Consider the following 21,254-nt stretch of genomic DNA (forward strand, 5'->3'; position numbering starts at 1 on the left):
GCACGTACATTTATACAAATACACCAGGCAGAGTGTATGTGGCACGTACCTTATACACGTCAATACTTTACAACCAGTTGACAGAGACAGCCTTGTTCCACTGTTTCAGATTCTGGCACTGCTTTTGCATGTAGTTCTCTTTGTGCTGTTGGTTTATAATAATCTTAACTTTTTCTATTTTTCATCTCCTTTTGTTATGACTTTTTTTTTTTGGTTTACTTCTCTGATAACTGTTTTTAAACTGTTTAAGTCGATTGGAAACGAATAAGCGTGTTCTTATGTCTAAGTTCACACTGTAGAAACTTTGTGTTGAAATGACAAATAGTAAAGATCTCAGACCTTAGCTCACTATTGTGGTCATAAGGTGACACTCTCAAAACTTCATCCTGCAGCTGCCCTAGGTGTACAGTTGGAGCCTTGTCCTCCCTTTCATTAAGAGAGAGGATTCCTTCGATTTATATGCCAATTGTTAAAAAAAAATAATGGTAAACTGGTGTCTCAATGCCCCATAATTTGAGGTTTGAAGCTACCCTTCACACTATCAAGAATATATTGCTGATTTTGAAGCCTCTAGACCGCTCCTGAGGATGACTCATTTAAAGAAGCAACCATTTTAATGTCAAAGTTGTCAAACCAGGTTCTAAGGGTCACTAAAGATTGTTATGAAACTCCCAAAACAGAGTCTCCTTCTATTGTCATATGCTGTTCTAGTTAAGACACAGGACACTAGAGTCACTGTCCATCCGGTCAGTCATCTTGCATTGTCAGTGAGAGAGGTTTATATCTTATGTGTTTGGTTTTTGACCTTTTTCCCTCTGTGTGTGTGACTTATGAAGTCCACCAAAACCCACCTGTTGGATTCTGTCATTTTTGTCACTTTTCACGTGTGAGTATATGGTGTAGGGACAGAAAATGTGCTTTTTTGGTGTAAAATTATTTGGTTGCAAGTGATATGTATATGCTTAGAGATTAAAAGCACATAGGGACTATACATCTTGAAGAGCTTGGGTCACCAATAAGTCAGCTTTCTTTTTCATTGAATTTGATAGACAGCGGTGTTGAGGAGCTGAACACAGTGTGAAATTGTATGCAATGACTGAAAAATGGATAGTTTCTAAAGCCTGAGAGTGATTGTATCAGTTTTGAGTCTTTTGTGGAAAAAAAATGACATTTTCTGTTTTCCTGTGTAGAATTGTATATCGCTGAACATCCTCAAAGCAGGTTTGGTTCTTCAGAGCACTACAGTGGCGGCAGAGAAGAGCAGACTGGAATCAGAGTATAAAGCAGCAAGTGTACAGCTAAGAGCTGCAGAGGTAACCATTTCTATGAATACTGGGATATCTACTATGAATACATCTTCTGTGGAAGCCTTTAGTATGTAGAAAAGGATGCTTCTGTGTCTTTGTTTAGAAATGGGTGTTAGTATTGCTAAATATTTCGCCTTAATTTCTGTAGTTTGACTTCAGCCTCTTCATTTTAGCTGAATAGGAGCTTTGGCCTCCTCCATTAAGACAGTTAAGCTTCTGTGAAAATATGCTGAACAATCATCATGTCCCATATCTTTTTATTATAATGCATGTGTGTGTAAAAAGGCTAGCTGTTATTTGGAAGTACTCTTTTTCTTCTGAGTCTGCCATAAACAAGTAACCCCAACCCATATGAGAGATGGAAGTTCAAGATGAATCAGAAAGTACTGTATCAGAGTAGAGCAGAGCTGTTTTACCTTTCTTTCATGGTTTATTTTCTCATAATGGTAATTTAATGCCAGAAAGGAAGATGAACAGTCCTTCTGTTGATCACATTAGGAAGCTATGCTGTGTTCAGGTAAAAAGACAGTCTCTGAGGAAAGAGTTTGTCTCTTAGAAAAGAGACAAGTACTCTTTTTCTAAGAACAAATGATGCTGCGATCTCTTACGGATTGGTGCGTAGGGGTCAATTTTTGTATTTGTGTCGTAGTTATATCTTTCAATGCACTGGGGAAAAATCTGTCAGAGTACAGGATGCTAAGTTTTTTTTCTTATCTTACAAGAGTCAGGTTAACTATACCTGCTGCTAATTCAATTTGATCCACAAAAAAAAATTGCTGTTAAATTAGAAAGTAGTTCGAAAGGTAAGTGATAGTTATTTTGGGTGGATATGCACTTCCAAAAAGAATGACCTTGACATATATTTAGAAAACGACTTGAGGTTATAGGTGTCATCACTTGCAGAAAACTTAAGAGGAGGAGAACTTCCGAAGAGGAGCAAAAAGTAACTTGAAAATAGAGACAAGTCCAGCATGTTACTTGGAAAATCACTGCTGTATCAGTTCTCTCACGTGATGCAGCTGTTACTCAGATTTTATCAAAATCCAATGCACATTGCATCATTGCTGGAGTTTAGTAAGGAGTAAGAATGTATGAAAGCCGTGAACCTCATGTTGAGTAGGGTGTATCATTACTGAGAAGTTTATTTAATGTTTCTAGTTCTCTCTGTCCTCATCTTCCTCATTGTTTAGGGAGTGGTTTGGGCTGTTCTATAGTAGATATCTGGCCAGATCAGTAGACAGGACTTGTAACTTTCTGTTAATTCTTGGTTAAACAAGAATTGCCTCCTCCTGTTATGAAGAGGTGTTTGAGTCAGCTTAGGTCACATTAGTCATTGTTACTGAGTTAAGTTCAACCACACAAGTAGAGGAAATCATATAAAAGCTTATATTTTGCCTAGTTTGTTCTTGGAACATTAAAACAGGAAAAAAAACCCCTAAAATCAGTAATCCCAGTTATTATAATTTCTAGAAGTTTAATTGCTCTGGAGGAAAAGTCTTCTGGGTATTCAAGTGCATCTTAAATTTTCACGTACATGGATGTCCAAAGCCACACTTCCCGTATACTGTATGTTGAGTCTTTGAATTACGTCTTCAGTCCTTTTTGGTTTTTTTAAGAAGTTCTCTTTGCCCTGTGAATGATATATGTTTAACACTCTGTGATTTATTTCTTGTTTTCTGCTTTAAGAGATTCACTTTCATGGGGAAAACTCAGCTTCATCTCAAATTAAGCGTTATTTGAAATAGTATGTTTAAATTGACCCTTCCCTCCAACTCTTAGTGGCTTTGGCTGTGATAAATTTTTTTCTACAGCAGTACTCTGCTACGGTAGTCTTGCTCCCAAGCTGCCCATGAGGATGCCACCACAACACTTCAAGGAAGTCTTGCACACAGTGGCTGCATGTTTTTATAAAATAAATAAACCTGAAAAAAGGAGGAAGCCAAACACAAATACAAAGAAGTACAAAAGCTGTGTAGTCAACTAAATTGGAGCCTAAACGTTACAATTATGCGACCATTAGTTTTCTATCTAATCATCAGACGTTTTTGTAGGTCATGTGCTGGTCCTGATACATTCATTGAAATTGGATTCATTGGAAATGGTGGGTATCAGCCAAAGAAGCTGCAAAACTTTGTTAATACTTAGTGCTTACTCATGGTGTTTATCTCCCAAGCAATCTTGAGTCTTTATCATACCTAAGTAAAGATCTGATTAAGCTTTGAAGCAAACACAAACCCCATTTAGTACATCTAAGAGAAGATTGCATGTGTTCCTTTTGTGAGGTCTTGGCACTTGGATACTGTGGAGAGAGCAGCATGTTTGTTGCTTTATAGTGTGTTTTTTTTAACTGCTTAGGTGGAAAGGCCAAAGAAGTACATCTTTTCCAACAAGTCAAGTTAGCAACCACAGATTTCTGGGACTTGTATTTTGTCATTGAAGTTCAAGTGGGAACCTTAGTGTTATTTTAACAACTCCTTGTATTTAATTTGTTTCATGAGCCTAAGAAGCAAATCTGTGTTTGTGACCCATACTGAACATTAGGGAGGATTGTTAGCCCCATCTGCTCATTAGATAATTGGCACAGTTGCCTGCATGTTTATGATGGTTGCTTGAAAGAGTCTTGCTAAATGTCTTGGTTTGATAGCTTGTTAATTTTCAGGTTCATTTGGTGTAAACTTGTTTAAATAATTGGTATTAATACTCAGCATGTACATTGCAGCATTTGGTCCTTAAGCCAAGTTTTAAGAAAATGCAGATTCTGTTTTTCTATGTATAAATTTCCAAACTTCAGATAATTAAATGCTTTCACTGAGCATGCGTTCAAATACCAATTCATGAGGAAACATTGGCTTCTGGTAGCTGTATTTTCTTTAACCAGCTTCTTATTTTGCACAAGACCAGTTGTAGTACCGATGAGCACAACAGAATACAAATTGCTTGTGCATGCAAAATATTATTGGTTTCTGCTGTTTCATAGGTGCCTTTCAGGAAGCTTTAATCACAGCCCTACACTAGTACAGAACTTTCCTGAAGTACTCAGATAAAGCTGTTTCCAAGTTGGTTCTTATACTGTTGGCTGAAACAAATGTAAAGCTCTGTCTAGGCTATGATTTTTCATGGTAGCATCCCTGATCAAAATGGTAATTCGTTCTACTTAGAGTTACTTTTTTATCTAGATGGGTTTTATTGAGACACCTTCAGGAAATCGATGCGATCCTTAACGTTGCCATGCACTTTTGAAGATATGAGGGAGAAGGAACTGGAACTTGTGTATTTTTTTATTTATTTATATTTATCTAATGTTTTTTAACATGTGGCCATGACAATCAACTGGCAAAGCTGAATGAAAATTGAGACTGACCTTGTTGCTGAACTGTCAGTGCACTTATTCTGGCACGTTCCTCATAGCCACATCTAATGTCTGTTTCTTCCCTCTATTGCTGAGGTTTTCCTCTGCCCAAACATGTATTTTCCTTTTCACACCTTGAAGAATTTTACTTGCTTGGGTCGGACATATTTGATGTTGAATCTATTTCAGATTTTCAGTGCATAGAGATCAACTTGAAATCTTGTTTCATGCAGCTCTGCAGCATTTCACGTGGGAGCTTTATGTAAAATTGAGAGCTGATATTCCCCACTTCTGATGATTCAGAATTGACTTTGACTCTGGAAATGGTCAAACACATCAGTATAGAACTGATGTTTCTTTTATTAAAAAAAAAGTATGGATGTGTTGTCTTGACCAGATCTTTCGTTATCATGAAGTCAAATACATTTCCGATGAAGCCCGTTAACTTTCAGATTTCTGGGATCCAAAATATTGTCCAGTTTTAATTTACAACTTTCTAAAATGTTCCTGAAAAAATTGTTTATTGAATGTATTACAGCGCATATGCAGATATGTAATGGAATGTAGGTGTTGTGGTGTACAGTTTAATTTGTGCTAATTCAGAATGATGTAAGATCTTGGCTGTAACCAAAAGGAGGGCCATCCTCCATTTATTGCTGTTTTGTCTGTATAGCTCTAATGCCAGTCCTTCTTTTCTTGCCTCCATGTGATGTTTCCTTTCTTCTCTACTATAGAATTTATGAAGTGATGGTGGTGGTGAATTAAAAAAAGCCTTTTCTTTCTTTTTTTTACCTTTTGAAAAACATCAATACAATGTAGAGAAATATCTTTATGGTGTGCTTGTGAAGATTGTGAAATGCTTACCTCTAATGCAAAATCTATTTCTTAGTGCTAGGTGGAGGGAAGGAAAAACAGGATTTGTGAGTTGATACGTGCTGTAGAGAACAGTAGCCCTAATTCTTGAGTGAGTGTGAGAACTCCGTTGATGATCACTCTTGATCATAGAATCATAGAATGTGTTGGGTTGGAAGGGACCTTTAAAGGTCATCTAGTCCAACCCCCTGCAGTAAGCAGGGACGTCTTCAACTAGATCAGGTTGCTCAGAGCCTCATCAAGCCTGGCCTTGAATGTCTTCAGGGATGGGGCCTCCACCACCTCTCTGGGCAACCTGTTCCAGTGTCTCACCACCCTCGTTATACAGAGCTTCTTCCTAATGTCTAATCTAAACCTGCCCTGCTCTAGTTTACAGCCATTGCCCCTTGTCCTATCGCTGTGTGCCCTTGCAAACAGCCCCTGCCCAGCTTTCCTGTAGGCCCCCTTCAGGTACTGGAAGGCCGCTATAAGGTCTCCCTGGAGCCTTCTCTTCTCCAGGCTGAACAACCCCAACTCTCTCAGCCTGTCTTCATAGGAGAGATGCTCCAGCCCTCAGATTGTCTTTGTGGCACTCATATCTGTTACTACTGCTTCTGTTGTATTTAGTAAATAAAGATTAATTAAATTACCAGAAAGTTATGTGAATTGCTATTAGTGTCTGTGTCCTGTATTCTAAGAATGTGGAATAAACATTTATCTTAATTGTATAATCTACAAACAAACACTTCAAAATTTTTTTGCCACTGGAGGGCTCTCGTATTTAACTGAAATACACAGCAATAAAAACTGGGAAGATAAAGCTCTCCGAAGTGTAGGAACGTAACTAAACTTTCGAAACAGTCAGAAGGAAGTTCTGAAGCAAAATATTGTGCATATGGATTTTGAGTCAGAATTTTTTGCCTCTGAAAAAAGTGAAAACAGTGTATTCCCATAGTGTAACGTCTGTTAAAGAGATGGATTGCATGTGTAATCACATGAGTAATTATATAGTAAAATAATTTGGATTAAAAGCTCGAGTATCTTGGCATGTACCCCTTCTCACTGCGGAGCAGTCATTGGCAGCTCCCAGCTATCTCTAGTTGAGTGCACACCTGATGGGAGACAGCAGCAAGCAGTTACTCCCCAGCACTGCCAGCTTGGCATTTGGAAGCATGTATAGAGATAAGTGAGTGAGATTCCTGGGGGCAGAGGGGAAACGATACTTAAGGCTCTCCCAAGTTTTTTGCCTGAATACTGCTTATTTGAGATGATCTTTAGCTTAGTGTTTTATGAAGGTACTGCTGTCATGGTAACATTGCATTGTAAAAGTGATAGGGCTGGGTTGGCCACTTACCTGTAGTAAGTTCCAAAGAGTTTAGCCGTGAGACTGCTGTTCAAAACCAGAAACCGTACCTGCTTTTCACTTATTTTTCAGCACTAGTTTAAGAATCATGTGTGTTCCTGTTTTGTATTTTGCTGGCTACGTTGCAGAGGTAGAATGTGAAACAGCAAAGGAAGTACTTCTAATTGTGTAATTATGGTGTTTACTCTGTAAAATTTCAGCTAAAGTACCATTCAGTGTACATCATGTCCACCATGGTCTTCCAAGCAGGTGAATAGAGTTAAATGGGAGTGAATGAAAAATAATGCTCACAGCAGTTGTGTTTTGGCTTATAGGGAATTTCCTGTAAAATAGTCTATTTTGAGGCACATAGTGAATCTCCATGCACGCTTCTCTAGTTGAGAGAAAATAAATTTAGCGATATTACAAGAACATGCTTTTGATAATTTACCTTGGCATCTGTTGACTTGGAGCAGAGAGGCAGAATGAGTTCTGTGTGTTGAAACAAAGATTTTCAGTCTTAAAGCAGTCTGATTTCACCTACGTTCTCTGATTTGGATGTTGGTTTTTGCCAGTGTGCTGATGTCACCTCTGCAAATTTATAATAAAGTTAAATATCTTCTTTAACAGCAACGATTTCGTGAGCTGGATGAAAGGAAGCGAGTTCTTACAGAGAACTGCAAGGAATTGCTGAAAAAAGCTCGACAGGTCTGCAGGCTGAGTCCGGATCAACATCTTCCAAAAGAATTTCAAACTGTATGTACAAAAACAAATCTCCACGTGTCTCTTAAATTTTGGATGATGTACACACCATTCTAACTTCTCCAGCAAAGAGTACTATGTGTTTTATATTAGATGGCTACCAGTAAGGATCATGTGTACTTCTGTTAGTGTTAACTTGTATATTGTCGCTTACGCTTTTAAAGCACCTTTAAATAGTGCTGCGATATCCTCTGACAATTACTTTGTTCTGTGCACAGGGGAGAGGAAATAAAATCTGAAATTTCAATTCAAATCCATAGTCTTGTGTTCATAGAAATAATTAGAGACCATGTTTTTCTAGCTTCTTGCTCTAATGGAGCAACACAAAAGAACTGAAATCTGTGCCCGCCTACTTACCTGGAGGTCTTGCCAGCCTCTAGAAGTATTTGCATGGCTTAACTAGCGTAGCCCCTGGCTCATACCAAGTCTGTGAGCATCTGTACCTGCACAAGGTAGGCAACTAAGGAGCAATTAATTGTGTATCTTTGTTATGTAGCACTTCTAGCCTTCTTTCTCTGTCCAGAATAGTTTGTGAGTGAATCTGGCTGTTAAATTTTGAATATGTGACATCCTGATTAAAAGTAGTAGAATGTTTTATGGCTTATTCAATTTCTTTTTAGCAAACTTGAGTCCATTAACATAGCTGTGTAACACATGCATCCTTTCTCTTGTAGGCTTTTCAGGCTCTTCCGAACACGTTGGAGGAAATAGATGCTTTTCTGAATGAAGAGAAAACCAGGGCCTCCTGTTTCACAGGCCTGAATGCTTCGGTATGTTCACTGCCTTCCCTCCTCCCTCTCTTCCTCCCCCTCCACCCGTATTGTACTTGCTTCCCACTCTGTGCTAGATCTCTTAGTATAATAAGCTAGACAGCAGGAACAATGTGCTGTAAATGCCAGATTCTGCATCTATTAGAATTTTAAGTAGGTTCTTCCAAAAGAACAGTGTGTTCTATGCCTTTTAAACAAAAAAAAAGTTGCAATAACCTGAAATAAGCAACGCTTTAGAGTTTCTTTGTTTTAAAGCTAGAAATGTATCTTGTTCAGTGTGCAATGCAATAATTTACAGAATTGTGTTTGAACAGAATCAGTGCAGTGTGGTATTTTTACAGTCAAGGCCAGAATTGGCAAACATCTTGTTGACTGCTTTTTTTTTTTTATTCTGGCAGGTTGTTGAAGAATACAATAAGCAGACACAAGAAATACAGCAGTTGACAGAGTATCTAGAGGAAAAGAAAAATGAATTGGAAAACTATAAGCAAAACATTTCACAGGTAATAGCTGAAAATATCACTTCTGTATCAGTATGTTCTTATTGGAATAGAATGTATGTACAGAAATAAAGGGTAACATTCCAAGTTGTTTTGAGGGTAAACTGAGATGTTAGCTTCTGTAATTATGGTATTTTTGAACTTAAATGCTATCTAACAGAAAATTCAGTTACTAAAAATGGTTTTACATGGATATGTCTACTTCTAGGTCAAAGAAAGGTGGCTAAACCCCTTGAAAAAGCTGATTGAGCAAATTAATGAGAAGTTCAGTAGCTTTTTTAGTTCTATGGAGTGTGTTGGTGAAGTTGATCTTCATGTGGAAAATGAGGTATGATTTAATTTTCATGTGGAAGAATAACATTCATATTTTCATGCATCATCTTTTGCTTATATATTGCTAGAGAAAAAATAACAAGTTGTCATTTGGATGGTAGGAAAGACATTACTTTTAAAAAAATAAAGAACTTTTACTGATAAACACACTTTTTTGTGCTAGAACGGACTTATCTGTCTGATTAAAGGAAAATGAGTCTTTGTCCACATGCTTAGGACTTCAACTCCCTGACTTTGGGAAACTTTGCAACTTACAGGGCTCAGTTAGAAGTATTGTATTTACTTTAGCTGTAACTCAGATTTATTAAGTTAGTGATTTAACTCTACATTTTTAGCTAATTTGTGCTAGTCTATTATCATTTAGTGACTAAATCTACTATTATTAAGTGTTGTATTGATTTTGTTCTACATGTTGTTTCTACTCAAGTCTGCTGACGTTTTGTCTGGTTTGGAAGTAGCAAACATTTGGCCCAGCCTGTTATGCCCTTGGTAACATTTATAGACAGGGTTTGTTCCTAATGAAGAGTTTAAAGTACCAATGTGGAGAAATATTCAGTGCAGTGATCTGAAGAGAAGTTGGGTATTTTGTTTTAAATTGATCTCTGTAATGATGATTTTAAGACTGTCATATGTAATGGATAGACTTTGTAAATTACTCAAGCAGCTTTTCTTAAAATATTTGAAGTGGTAATTATTATTGGGAGCAGAATAGTGACTGACAAGGCTGTTTACATGAACTGCATAAAAATGTTTAGATAGAAACTATTATTATGAAACAACACGACATTAAAACATGGACTCTTCAGTTCTTTTGATAGTTACCTACAGGGTCAGATCTTCATTACACAAATACTTCTATCTAAAAGTAAGTTGGGAGAGAGTAGACAGAGAAACCATGAAGCAGTTTAAAAGCAAACAGGGTTTGGGCTGTTATTCTGAATACCTTCTTTGGAAGCTCTTGCTTTTCTGTTGCAAAGATATCACAAATAGTTTAAGAGGTTAGCTAGTGGTACCGTGCCAATGACTAAAACCTTTTCCTTAAGGGATCAATGCCTGTAATCTGTTCTAGAGCTTGGGTTCCTTACCTTTCTTCTCTGCAGCAGACTCTTCTGCCCTGAATGTAAATATCAAAAGAGAGACCCTTGAGGTGGAATTATCTTTGTTGAAATAATCTCGTGACACTGAAGGTCTTGCCTCTGTTAGCCTGCTTTGCAGGGACCTTGAGATCTGATGATGTCCTTGGTGATAGTACCTACTGTGTGAAGTACTTCACTAGATTCTTCCTTGACATCGTAGCAAAAACTGCAGTGAATGTTCTGACTTTCCTTGGCAGAGCTTGGTAACAAGAATTCAGAGTGCTGGCAGTGATAACCCTTACCTTCCTCGATTCCCCACAGGGATTTTTAGGCATCATTCTTGACAGGTCCTGCAATATCCGTCAGTTATATGAACTGTCATTCCCAGTAGTCTGGCAACAAAGGCCTGACTTTCTGATACCATTGCAGCAATGCTGGAGGGTGGATCTTTTTTACTGTAGGTTTTGCCAGCCTGTACCTTGTAAACTTCTCTGAGCCTAGTTTCAGTCTGTGCCAATGCATCTGGGTGTACAGTGGCCTTAGAGCCATTGTGTTCTTGATGTCCCACAGCCACATCCCTTTCCAAAGAGTATAGCAAAAGCACTGCAACTACTTGTTAGAGAAGAAACAGGAACTAAATTGTGAGCTTAAGGATGTTTTTTCACTCTACAATACTGGTGCACCAGAAGCCCCAAATGTTTGTAGTACATGAAAGCAAATACCAGTATAAGACCTTACACTTTGCAGTCCTGAGGATACTTGTCTGCCTGCAGGTGTAGCAAAACACGAGGAACACCAAAAGATGGCTTGTTCTTCTGATTTAGCAGATTAGCTGATTTGAGAGGATTTGATACATCCTCTCCAATGTTAGATGCTATCTGGTATGTACATTACTCATCCCAAAACAAGACTTGAAGGTAGCAAAGAAGCTGAAAATTGTTCCTGCAGACTTAAAGTTCTTTAAGGCAGTTTTTAAGACTTTAAGATGGTACAACTGACTTACTTCATGGTGGCTTTTAGACCTTGTTGTGCTTCGTAAAAGCCAGCCCTACAATGGGACTCTACTCTACCAGGTCACCCAGGTTCATATGCCTTTTGATAATTGCAGTATGTGGCAATCTGAACCAAACTGGCATGTGCCAGCTTCTACAGGATGGGCTCCTCATTGTCTCTTTGCCACAACTGTCCTTTCTAAATCTAGAAGTATTCTGTGAATAACCATCAGGAATCACCTCCACTCCTTTCTTCCACCCTCAGCCTTGCAATTCTGTTATCAGAAGAACATGAGTTGATGACTACGCTTCCATAGTGAATATAGATAGACCTCTTGGAACTCATATTTCTGAAACTTTTGAATCTTCCCCATAGCTATCATTAATTTGATAAGTCAAAATAAAGATTGAGTCTTATGTAGACCAAATGGTAAGCAATCATTATGGGCTTTCTGCACTGAGGATTGCGTTCCCATTCCTGCGCTGAGCTTACCTGAAGTTCAGAAATATTAACAAGTGCTCCAAAGACTTTTTTTTTCCTTGAATCATTAATGTATTTCCTTGCATGGGCCTTGTTTTGAACCACATCTGTTATCGCCATGCCTATGCATCGTTGATTCAGACCGTTGACAAGTGTCAGTTTCCTGTTAAAGAAAAGGCCAGGGCTGGAATACTTGTGTGTGGTTTTCCTGAAATTTGCTGTCATAGTGGATTTTGTAGGGGCTTTGCATCTCTATCTGCTAGTGGAGGAAAAGTGAAGGATTTAATTAGACTGCTTGCACTTGAAGAGGCTCAGATGGGATCTTGGCCTAGACACACATGTCCCCCATCACCCCACTGTTCAAGTTGATAACATCACGTACCCTAATGCATTTTTTTCCCAATGAATGGAATTTATAGGGGCATTGCTTTCTCCTTTTTCTAGACAAGAATTTTTTTTTCTTATATATGTTCTTAATATGTGTGAAGTCTTTCTTACCAGGGATTCAGAAATTAACAAATCCTTGTCTCAAAGAGGGAGTAGTATTGAAAATCCTGTATCTAACATAGAATAGATCAGAGTTAAGGAAAATATATGAAATAGAATTAAAATATTGATACTAAGTTGAACTTGAGTAGTTTGTAGACCCCTGTAGAACATTTGATGTAAATGTCCTTTAATTTTCATGTCATTATCAAATAAGCTGTAGTACAGATAAACTGAGTTTAACAGGTACTGTTTTTTTTTATAGGAGGAATACGACAAGTATGGGATTCGCATTAGAGTCAAATTCCACAGCAGCACCGAACTTCATGAATTGACTCCATATCATCAGAGTGGAGGTGAGAAAAGTGTTTCCACTATGTTGTACCTGATGGCTCTACAGGAACTCAACAGATGTCCTTTCAGGGTTGTAGATGAAATAAATCAGGTGAGGATCAATAGTGCAGTATATAATGTCTTTTTATACAGATGCTTATGACATAGTGGAGAGACTTTTTTTTATTGTATTTTTTTCTTTTAGGGAATGGATCCAATGAATGAGAGAAGAGTTTTTGAAATGGTTGTGAAAACTGCTTGTAAAGAAAGCACATCTCAGTACTTCTTTATTACACCAAAGGTGCGTGGTAGAAAATGAAATTGAAAGTTTAATGTGTAGGAGAGTTCAGTTTTGTGTGATAATATCCCTATAAAAACTCTATAACTTGTCTCTGTTTTACCTAAGAACTTAATATTAAAGGGTAACTGTGAGAGAATTTGTCCATTTTAAGGACATTCCTGGAAGGAATTCAGACAACTTATACCAGGGCTCATCTCATCATAAATTCATTCTGGAATTGTGGTCTCTGTGAAAGTATCACAAGCTAACCACCAGTGGCTAGGGATACCATGTAACAGAGCTGTCAAATGTATTGCCTTTAGCTCACACAGAATTGGCATTGTAGCAGAGAACAACTTCCAAAAAAGTCAGATAATGATATTGGAATAGGTTAGTACTGCGGACATCAGAAGAACTAGAGGAGTCCCACATTCATAGAGGAAAGCTATTCCAAGTAATAATTTGAGACTTACAAGCTCAGAAAAGGTCAGTGCTATGCTCCATGGAGAATGGCTTGAAGAGGAGTTTTCAGTCAAGAATGAGCAATGCTTAATTGTGCTCTTCTGCTAAAATAATTAAAAAAAAAAAAAAAAAGAAAAGATAATTGACTTACTAGGTGATGCACTGAGTGCTGCTGTGGCTTGAAAGGACTATTAAGTAGGGTGGCTGTTTAATAAAGGTTACTTGTACACCAAGGAGGCAAGCATTAAGTAATGGGCTGTGTGCTTTTTATTAAGATATCAGTTCTCCCGCTGTATTTTAGAAAATCTGGCTGGTATGTGCTGTTCTTTTCTGTAAATAGCAGTTGAAGGACCTGAGAATAGCCACCTACAGCATTTACCTGACTGAAAGTAGGAGGAAGGTGATGCTTGTTGTTCCTTCTGATCTTGCAGTGTACTTACCTCCACGCAGTTTGGTCGTTTCCTGTACACATTACTTCTTTCTTGTTCTGTGTGTTATTTGTCTGCTTTTGTCTTCTTGCGATTTCTCTGCTTACTGGATCTGCTTTTCTGTGCTCTCTACAACTTCGAGAAATTAGAGAATAGTTTGGATGTTGAAAGGATAGAAGTAGCTCTACTAACTATAATGCTTCCCACATATAAAGGACTGTAGTGTTCAGAGTCTGTTTTAAAAGTTGTACTCGTTGTCAAATTACTAAGAATAGAGAAGGGGGAAAACTGAGTGTGCAGAGCTAATCAGAAAGATCAGAGTAAAAATGATGTCGTGGTTTTGGCCAAATTGACCAATGGCCGGCAACAGGTGCTCCCCCCAGCCTCTCATGCACAGAGAGGAGGAGGAGAGATAAAGAGATTTACGAGTTTAGAAGAAACTAAACTACTTTAATGAAATATTAATAATAGAATAAAAAGGAAAATAATGAAATAGATACAGTATATACAAAACTGCATTAAGCTCCCAGGATGACGTCACCAGCAGGCACTGGGGAAGTCCCAGGCTGGACTCAGCGCCGGATGGGAACTGGATTCCACAGCTGGAGTCAGGAACGCATGGATCGGGATCAAAGGCAGATGGACAGGGTCCTCCTCGGATGTCAGCCATCAAAGGAAAAGCCTTGACCCTTTGATCCCTCATCTTTTAGACTGAGCATGGGGCAGATGGGATGGAATACCCCTGTCGGTCAGTTTTGGGTCACCTGTCCGGTCTGCTCCTCCCTGCAGGTGGGACCCCTCTACGCTTTTCTGTTTACGACCCTCCAACGGGGCAAATAACGAAATTAGCTGACCTTGGTTGTTACAGCAATAAGTATAAGCAAGAGCCTCCCTGCATACTATTCCTTGGCACAAGCTGTCTTATCACTCTGAACAAAGCGCGTTAGACACAACGTGCTGTTAATTTCAGAGAGTTAGAAGAGGCCTAACTAAGAAGTAAAATTACTGAATAGAAAGTTGGTTCTGTTTTACCTCAAACCAGGACAAATGAGAAGGCAGAAATAAGAAATTTCTGAGGCTTAAAAAAAAAGTCCATTTAATATTATGGTAAGAGGAAGATCAAGGAATGTCTTGCACCACTATTCAGCAGCAAGAGATTGTGTTAAGAAGAGGTCGCTGGAAGTATTTCTTTCTTTATTTTTTCCTCTCTCTCTCTCTCTCTCACGTGCAAGTAGGTGATCACCACAGTTAACATGGTGAAGTTGTATTGGCCTACCACAAAGAACATTATTGAGATAGCACTTCATGTAGAGGTCTTAGGCAAGGAGATAGTTTGAGTGGGCTGTGTCAGAGGGTAATTAAAAGGTTGTACAGAGCAGGCTGAGGAGGAAGCCAAACTCTGCTGTTCCAGTGGCTTACCTGCAGTTCCTGAGCCTACACTGTATGTCATCACTTTCTAGTGTGTGATTACGTACTTGCTTTCTAGTAAGTATGAGAAATTGTCATACTAAGCTAAGTTCTGTGTATGTATCCAGTAGATACAGGAAAAACTCTTACTGTGTTTTTTTTCGGTGTGTTGACACTTTACCCAGCTATATTCTTAAGCAAGCTACAGAGGGGAAGGAGTATAGATTAATATGCAGTAGAGCTGATTAGGAAAATTGTATTCTGAATAGATGTGATTCACTTTCAGAATAAGTAGATGAACTGAATGGGTTCCTTAGGAATGAGTCTTGGGTTTGAAAATGAGTGTTTTTAATATCAATCTATGCTGAAACAGATTACATTTATTAAACATACAAATAATCACCATGTTGGGAGTGAATGCTTCTTTACTGTAGAGCAAGATTAGAATTCAAAGCAATCTTGGATTAAGTACTTTATTTGAAAACAGGGTGTATTTCAGCACGGACAAGCATAGGACTTGGTATTTAAGTGGGAAAAATCAACAACAGCATCTGGTCTAAGGCATAAATGCCTAAATGACTGGGGAGAGAGAAGTTACTGTGGATTACAGGTTGAGCATTAGTCGCAAGTAAATTGCTAAAAGTCATCCTGAGCACTGCAGATAACCCTACAGCTTGCGTGACACAAGCCCTGTCAGTCTGCTGGGCTTGTGCCTGACAAGATTTGTACTATGTAAGTGTCCAGCTTTGGCTGTTATACTTCAGAAAAGTAGTACAGTGGTTGGAGTTACTCCAGAAGTCAGCAGTACAACTTTTAAGAAGTTTTGAAATTTTTTTATTTGCACTGATTGAAATTGCTTAGCTCAGAGGAGCACAAGGCTGAAGAGAGGCAGAATAATTGTGCCCAAGTAACTACCTCCTGCCCTGCCCTGGCAAAAGAGGAAAACCAGACAATATTCTCTGCCCATCATGGGTAAGGGGAAAAAAGTAATGACCACATTTGCAGCAAGAAGGTACAGATCAGATAGGAAGATTTTGTTGTGGTAAGAATAGCTAGGTATGGAAATTGCCAGGCGAATGAGTGGAGTCTTTTTGGGGGGTTTCTAGGAACAGATATACATCATCTGTCAGAAAGGCTATAGTCCTGCTATATTGACTTTTTGAGATCTAAGACTTTATGTAGACCTCCTTCACTTGTTTTAGATAATGGAGAACATCTCTTCTAGCAATTTTGACTTTGCTTTTTGTGTTTTTTCACCAGCTCCTGCAGAATCTCACTTACAATGACAGGATGACAGTGTTGTTTGTCTACAATGGACCTTTTATGTTGGAGGCAAACAAATGGAACTTAAAGTCTTTCTGTAGGCGGCGGCGGCGACTTGGAAGGATGGATGAACAGTGATACATACATATATATTAAAAATATATATAATGTTTTTGTAGAACTTTTTGGAACACCTGGCTTTCAAGACTTTAGAAATTGTGAAAGATGAGACCCTCAAAGAATTGATGATTAAGAACTTTGATTCTTAAAACTTGTGTAAAAGTGTAACAGATTTGAAGTGCATGATTTTTTTTCAAATCTTTCATAGTGACCTCTTTCTCCAAAGAAACTACTTTTTCTCAATAGTAGTTTTAAATAAAAAGGAAAGTTTCATGTATTTTGCTATTTTATTAGTAATGCAGCATCAGAAGCACAGTTAATTTTTCTAGGTTATACTGGACTAATTCTATGTCTGGGTTTCTGGGTTTGGGTTGGTTTTTTTTTCCAAAAATTTGAATCTACTTTTCATAAATAGTGTTCCCCCTAACACAGTTAAGGATGTTCCCCAAAATTTTCCTATTGAAATGGAAACTACTTGAATGAATGAAGAACATGATGTATAGGAAGGGTATGGTTTGTAAGTAGCTGTGCATTTGTTTTGTGAAAATATACCTGAAGTTAACATAAAGAATGTACTATTGTTAGAATAATATACTTTATTATTATTATTATTATTTATTATTTTTGAGCTAATGTTCCATTTTGTATTCCTGGAAGGATACGGTCTTTATTTTTCTAGCAAGTCACTCTCAGCAAGGTATTATTGAAAGAACGAGCTAGCTAGCTTGCAGAAGTAAAACTAAGCAATATATAACTTCTTTGTTTTGTTTTTTTTTTCAAGTAAAACTTGGTGCATTTTGGGTGATAGGTGGAGAAAATAGTCCTGCTGATTTCATGCGTGAGTTAAAACCAGGAGGCTTTTTACAAGGCTTCAGCTGCATTAGAGAGACTGTGTACGCAATGGCTTTTCAACAGGTAGCCATAAAATTCATTAGTGGGGTTTTGGCCGTAGCTGTTAAGCATTTGAAAGCAGATGTTATCAACAGAATGCTGAACCCCTAAAATAAAGTCCCTGTTATTTAATTAACTCTAAAAAAAAAAATAAACTGAATTGTGAAGAGTAAGATTTGTAAAGAAATGGAAACTAAGATTGGTATGTAAAATGTATGTGAAAATGATTGAGTTCCAGGACATCATCTGAAAATACGCAGTATCCATTTTTTCATGGGGGGAGTAGCCTTCAATAGAATTTTATACAAAATCTGATCTCCAATAGATTTTGAGTGGGAGTTATTCTTAACAGCATCCTGTCAATGAACTTTGCTAATGGAATTGATATGTCAGGCTTTTTACATTAGAATGTTAGAAATAAATTAACCCACTGCACATGTAAGCTAGGATCTATAAGGTTTTGGGTATTAAAAGTTAAGTACTGTAATTCTTGTTTGGAATAGGAACACAATAGAGGAATAGTTAAGGGAATAGAGAACTATGTATTCTTACATCGTAGGCCACTGTTGATCAATGGAGCTCTGTCTGACTGTGAAACGAGTTCCTGGAATAAGTTCCGTGAGGATTAGTGTCCATACACAAATATTTGACAGAAGAACGAAAAGAGTGTGGAAACTCAGGCTGTAGTCCAGGGATTGAGTCGGCCAGCAGAGTATCGACTTAACTGAGGCTACAGGCCTATCTGTCCACTGTATTACAGGATTTGTGTTTTAAATATGTTCTTTGATCTTCAAAATACTTGGCTTCTCATAACCCTGAACTTCTAAGGTTGGTGTTGTGTTTTTTTTTAATTGAATGGAAAACCACATTCTGTTTAGTCTCTGAGGATCGCTATATGAAGAGTGCAATTCGTTTTCAGTATCATAAATAAGTGAAATTACTTACAAGAACAAGTGTTAGGACTCAGTTCTTCTACAGCTGGACAGCACTATCTGTTCTTAATGCTGTCATCTTAGAATTTGGTGGGATTTCTTCCTAGAGTTCAGTTCCTTTCTTATGTTTCAGGCTGTGGTATGAAATGTACGTCTGATTTATTTCAAGAGGATGGCACTTCAGCTCCTGTCTCAAAAGTCATGTCTTCTGGATACGGGCCTGCCACACTGCACAGGTGAAGAGGGTGACAGGCTTGTGGGTGTTTGCATTTTCCTTAGAGGTCTGTCAACTTTGACCAGAGGTCCTGATTTTGATGTTTCTGGCTGCAATCTTAATATGACACTTGTTCATATTACCTTACCCCAGGCAGCTTAATGAGCTGCAAAACCGTACCACCAGCATGTTACTGACCAATAGAGCTTCACTATCCAGCAGCTCTTCTAGCTAAAGCCTTTAAAAAAGAACTGTAAAACCAACTTTGCGTATAAAAGCAGCCATTGCTATTTGCAATCAGGTCTACAACATGTGTGTCTCCCATACACATGTTGGTGACGTGCTAATTCGTGTGCCCAGTGCATCCTGTCCACATACAGAGACCTTTTGGCTTAAAAGTAAGTCTTTTGAACTGGATATTGTATTCAACCATGAAAATCCACACTGAGTCGCTTAGTTGTAGCTACAGCATTATTTCAGATTCCTTACCTGCGTATGGGGCCCTTCTGTGCTGCCAGCTTTCTTGCTCTTCCTCATGCTTTGCTACTGCTACTTCAGCTCCTCAGGGACCCTTGTTATAAAAACCCGTGGAATTAATCTCAGTATAACTTTGAGGAGGAGGGAATGAGTGGGAGTTTAGGTTAAATATACACGTAGTATCCAGCTTTTCCTGCTGACTAGGCAGGACCTCTCAAAAATGTACAAGTGGAAAGACCCCAGATAGTCCTGTCAGCTGAAGTGTAAATTGAGCTTTCTCCAAAAATAAGTACTTTTCCCTGTTGTTTAGACCAGCTGAAGACTTTGCCAAAGTTCCTCTTCCACCACCATCTGCAGTTCTGACAAACATCTGTGTCTGCTCATGTATTGAGACAAAGAGAGAGAAAAGCAGCATGGAAATTGTGACTTACTACAAGAAATAAAAAGATCTCGAGGAACCAAATACTGAAAAGCACTTATAAATCACCCTTTACTGTATTTTATTTCTGAAAATGGCACTCGAGCATGCACGTTATTGTTAACTGGGAGAGATTGCTTAGTCAGATTGAGCAGCAAACTAGAATAAGGAAGGACCCTTGCACAGCTACAGTACTATTAATGTGCTTATGTGAAACTTGGGCTTTTTTTTGGAGAAAAGTAAATTAGGCCTGTTAAGGCTGTTTCTGACTGGGAACATCTGGAACGTTGTTGAGACACAGGAACAGGTTGCCCAGGGAAGCTGTGGATGCCCCATCCCTGGAGGTGTTCAAGGCCAGGCTGGATGGGGCTTTGAGCAGCCTGGTCGAGTGGGAGGTGTCCCTGCCCACAGCAGGGGGGTTGGAACTAAATGATCTTTAAGGTCCCTTCCAATTTAAAGCATTCTATGATCTATTCTCCAGGTCTTAGCATTAGTGAGAGATGATGGGATGCACAGAGCTGGTCTGGGCTGCAGGATGCTTACTGAAAAGTATGGTGGGTGCTCTTTAGAGGCCTGGGTATGCACCTACTCCAGGCCTGATAGCAAATTTTACTTAGAGTTAACACTGCTGGAGGCTCTCGTGTATGGTTCATGCCAGGATGCCCTCTCTTTTGTTACTAAGCTCTCTGGTTGATGCTTCCTTTCTAGAAGCTTCTGGACCATCTTCAAACAATGCTCCGTATGGATTGTCGAAACTGACTTGGGTTTCTTCCATGAGCCTGCAGTTACTTGCTTGTTCCCTTAGCAAGGCCTCTTAATTTTCTGAACATCTCTTACTCTAGGAGGCCTTAATTTTCACCTTCCTTGCTCAATTTCCATGCCATTCCATGGTGTCTTCTTGAAAGCAAGGTGTTAGAGCAAACAGATACCTAAGATTGGATGTTAGGAAAAATTTTCACACTGAAAGGGTTATTAAGCATTGGAACAGGCTGCCCAGGGAAGTGGCTGAGGCACCATCCCTGGAGGTATTTAAAAGACGGGTAGACATAGTGCTTAGAGACGTCGTTTAGTGATGGTTTTTGTCAGAGTTCGGTTGATGGTTGACTAGAGGATCTGAAAGGTCCCTTCCAACCTAGGCAGTTCTATGATTCTATGTGAAACTTGTCATTCTCTTTTGCAGACACTTGTGTTATGTTAACATGTTGTCTGATACCATCTCTGCTGTCCGTGCTTAGGGTTTGGGTAGTGGGGTTTACCTGGGGGAGGGAAGGAAATGTGAGAGGGAGATCCGTAATTAAAGATGCTCGCTGCTTGCTAAGCTGAGCAGGGGTCTTCTGGCTGACCCTGGGGAGCAGCTAAGGGATGGTCCCAGCAGTACATAATTCCTTCTCTTGTCCCTGCACGCCACAACCTTCACCACCACCTGTGCTGGGAAAGGAGCACCACAATGAGGTGAAGGGCTGTATTGGCTCAGGAGCATCCTAGTAACTCTACATCAACATTTATTGTGATTTTATGGAAGTTGTTTTGATGTTGCATGCATCGTTTCCCTGTCCTCTCCCCTGTCTTTACAGTTCACCTTTCAAGGAGCTGGCCAACTAGTTTCTTCTGATTTGATTGGCACAACGTCTGATGGGAGGTGTCTGGCAGGGAAGCTACATCATGGGAAGGGGGGGAACCTTGGCACTCCAGCTTTACTGTAAATAACTCTGAGCCAAAATTACTTGCTTCAGTTCTGACTCACTGAAACACAATGTCCAAAATAAATTTTCGTAGAAC

At 38.8% G+C, this 21,254-nt stretch overlaps 1 protein-coding gene across 1 annotated transcript in view; it reads left to right on the forward strand.

Annotated features, from left to right (window-relative positions):
* Positions 1 to 16,708, forward strand: part of SMC5 (structural maintenance of chromosomes 5) — a 55,165-nt gene extending 38,457 nt beyond the window's left edge. Inside the window, exons 17-24 of the mRNA XM_074570200.1 lie at positions 1,191 to 1,313; positions 7,481 to 7,606; positions 8,287 to 8,382; positions 8,781 to 8,885; positions 9,091 to 9,210; positions 12,516 to 12,695; positions 12,789 to 12,884; positions 16,421 to 16,708. Of these exons, the coding sequence (XP_074426301.1) occupies positions 1,191 to 1,313; positions 7,481 to 7,606; positions 8,287 to 8,382; positions 8,781 to 8,885; positions 9,091 to 9,210; positions 12,516 to 12,695; positions 12,789 to 12,884; positions 16,421 to 16,561 (987 nt within the window). The 3' untranslated portion in view covers positions 16,562 to 16,708. The remainder of the gene's footprint in view (positions 1 to 1,190; positions 1,314 to 7,480; positions 7,607 to 8,286; positions 8,383 to 8,780; positions 8,886 to 9,090; positions 9,211 to 12,515; positions 12,696 to 12,788; positions 12,885 to 16,420) is intronic.
* The last annotated feature ends 4,546 nt before the right edge of the window (positions 16,709 to 21,254 follow it).

This window comes from Larus michahellis, chromosome Z (genome assembly GCF_964199755.1).
Source record: "Larus michahellis chromosome Z, bLarMic1.1, whole genome shotgun sequence".
Classification (NCBI taxonomy): domain Eukaryota; kingdom Metazoa; phylum Chordata; class Aves; order Charadriiformes; family Laridae; genus Larus; species Larus michahellis.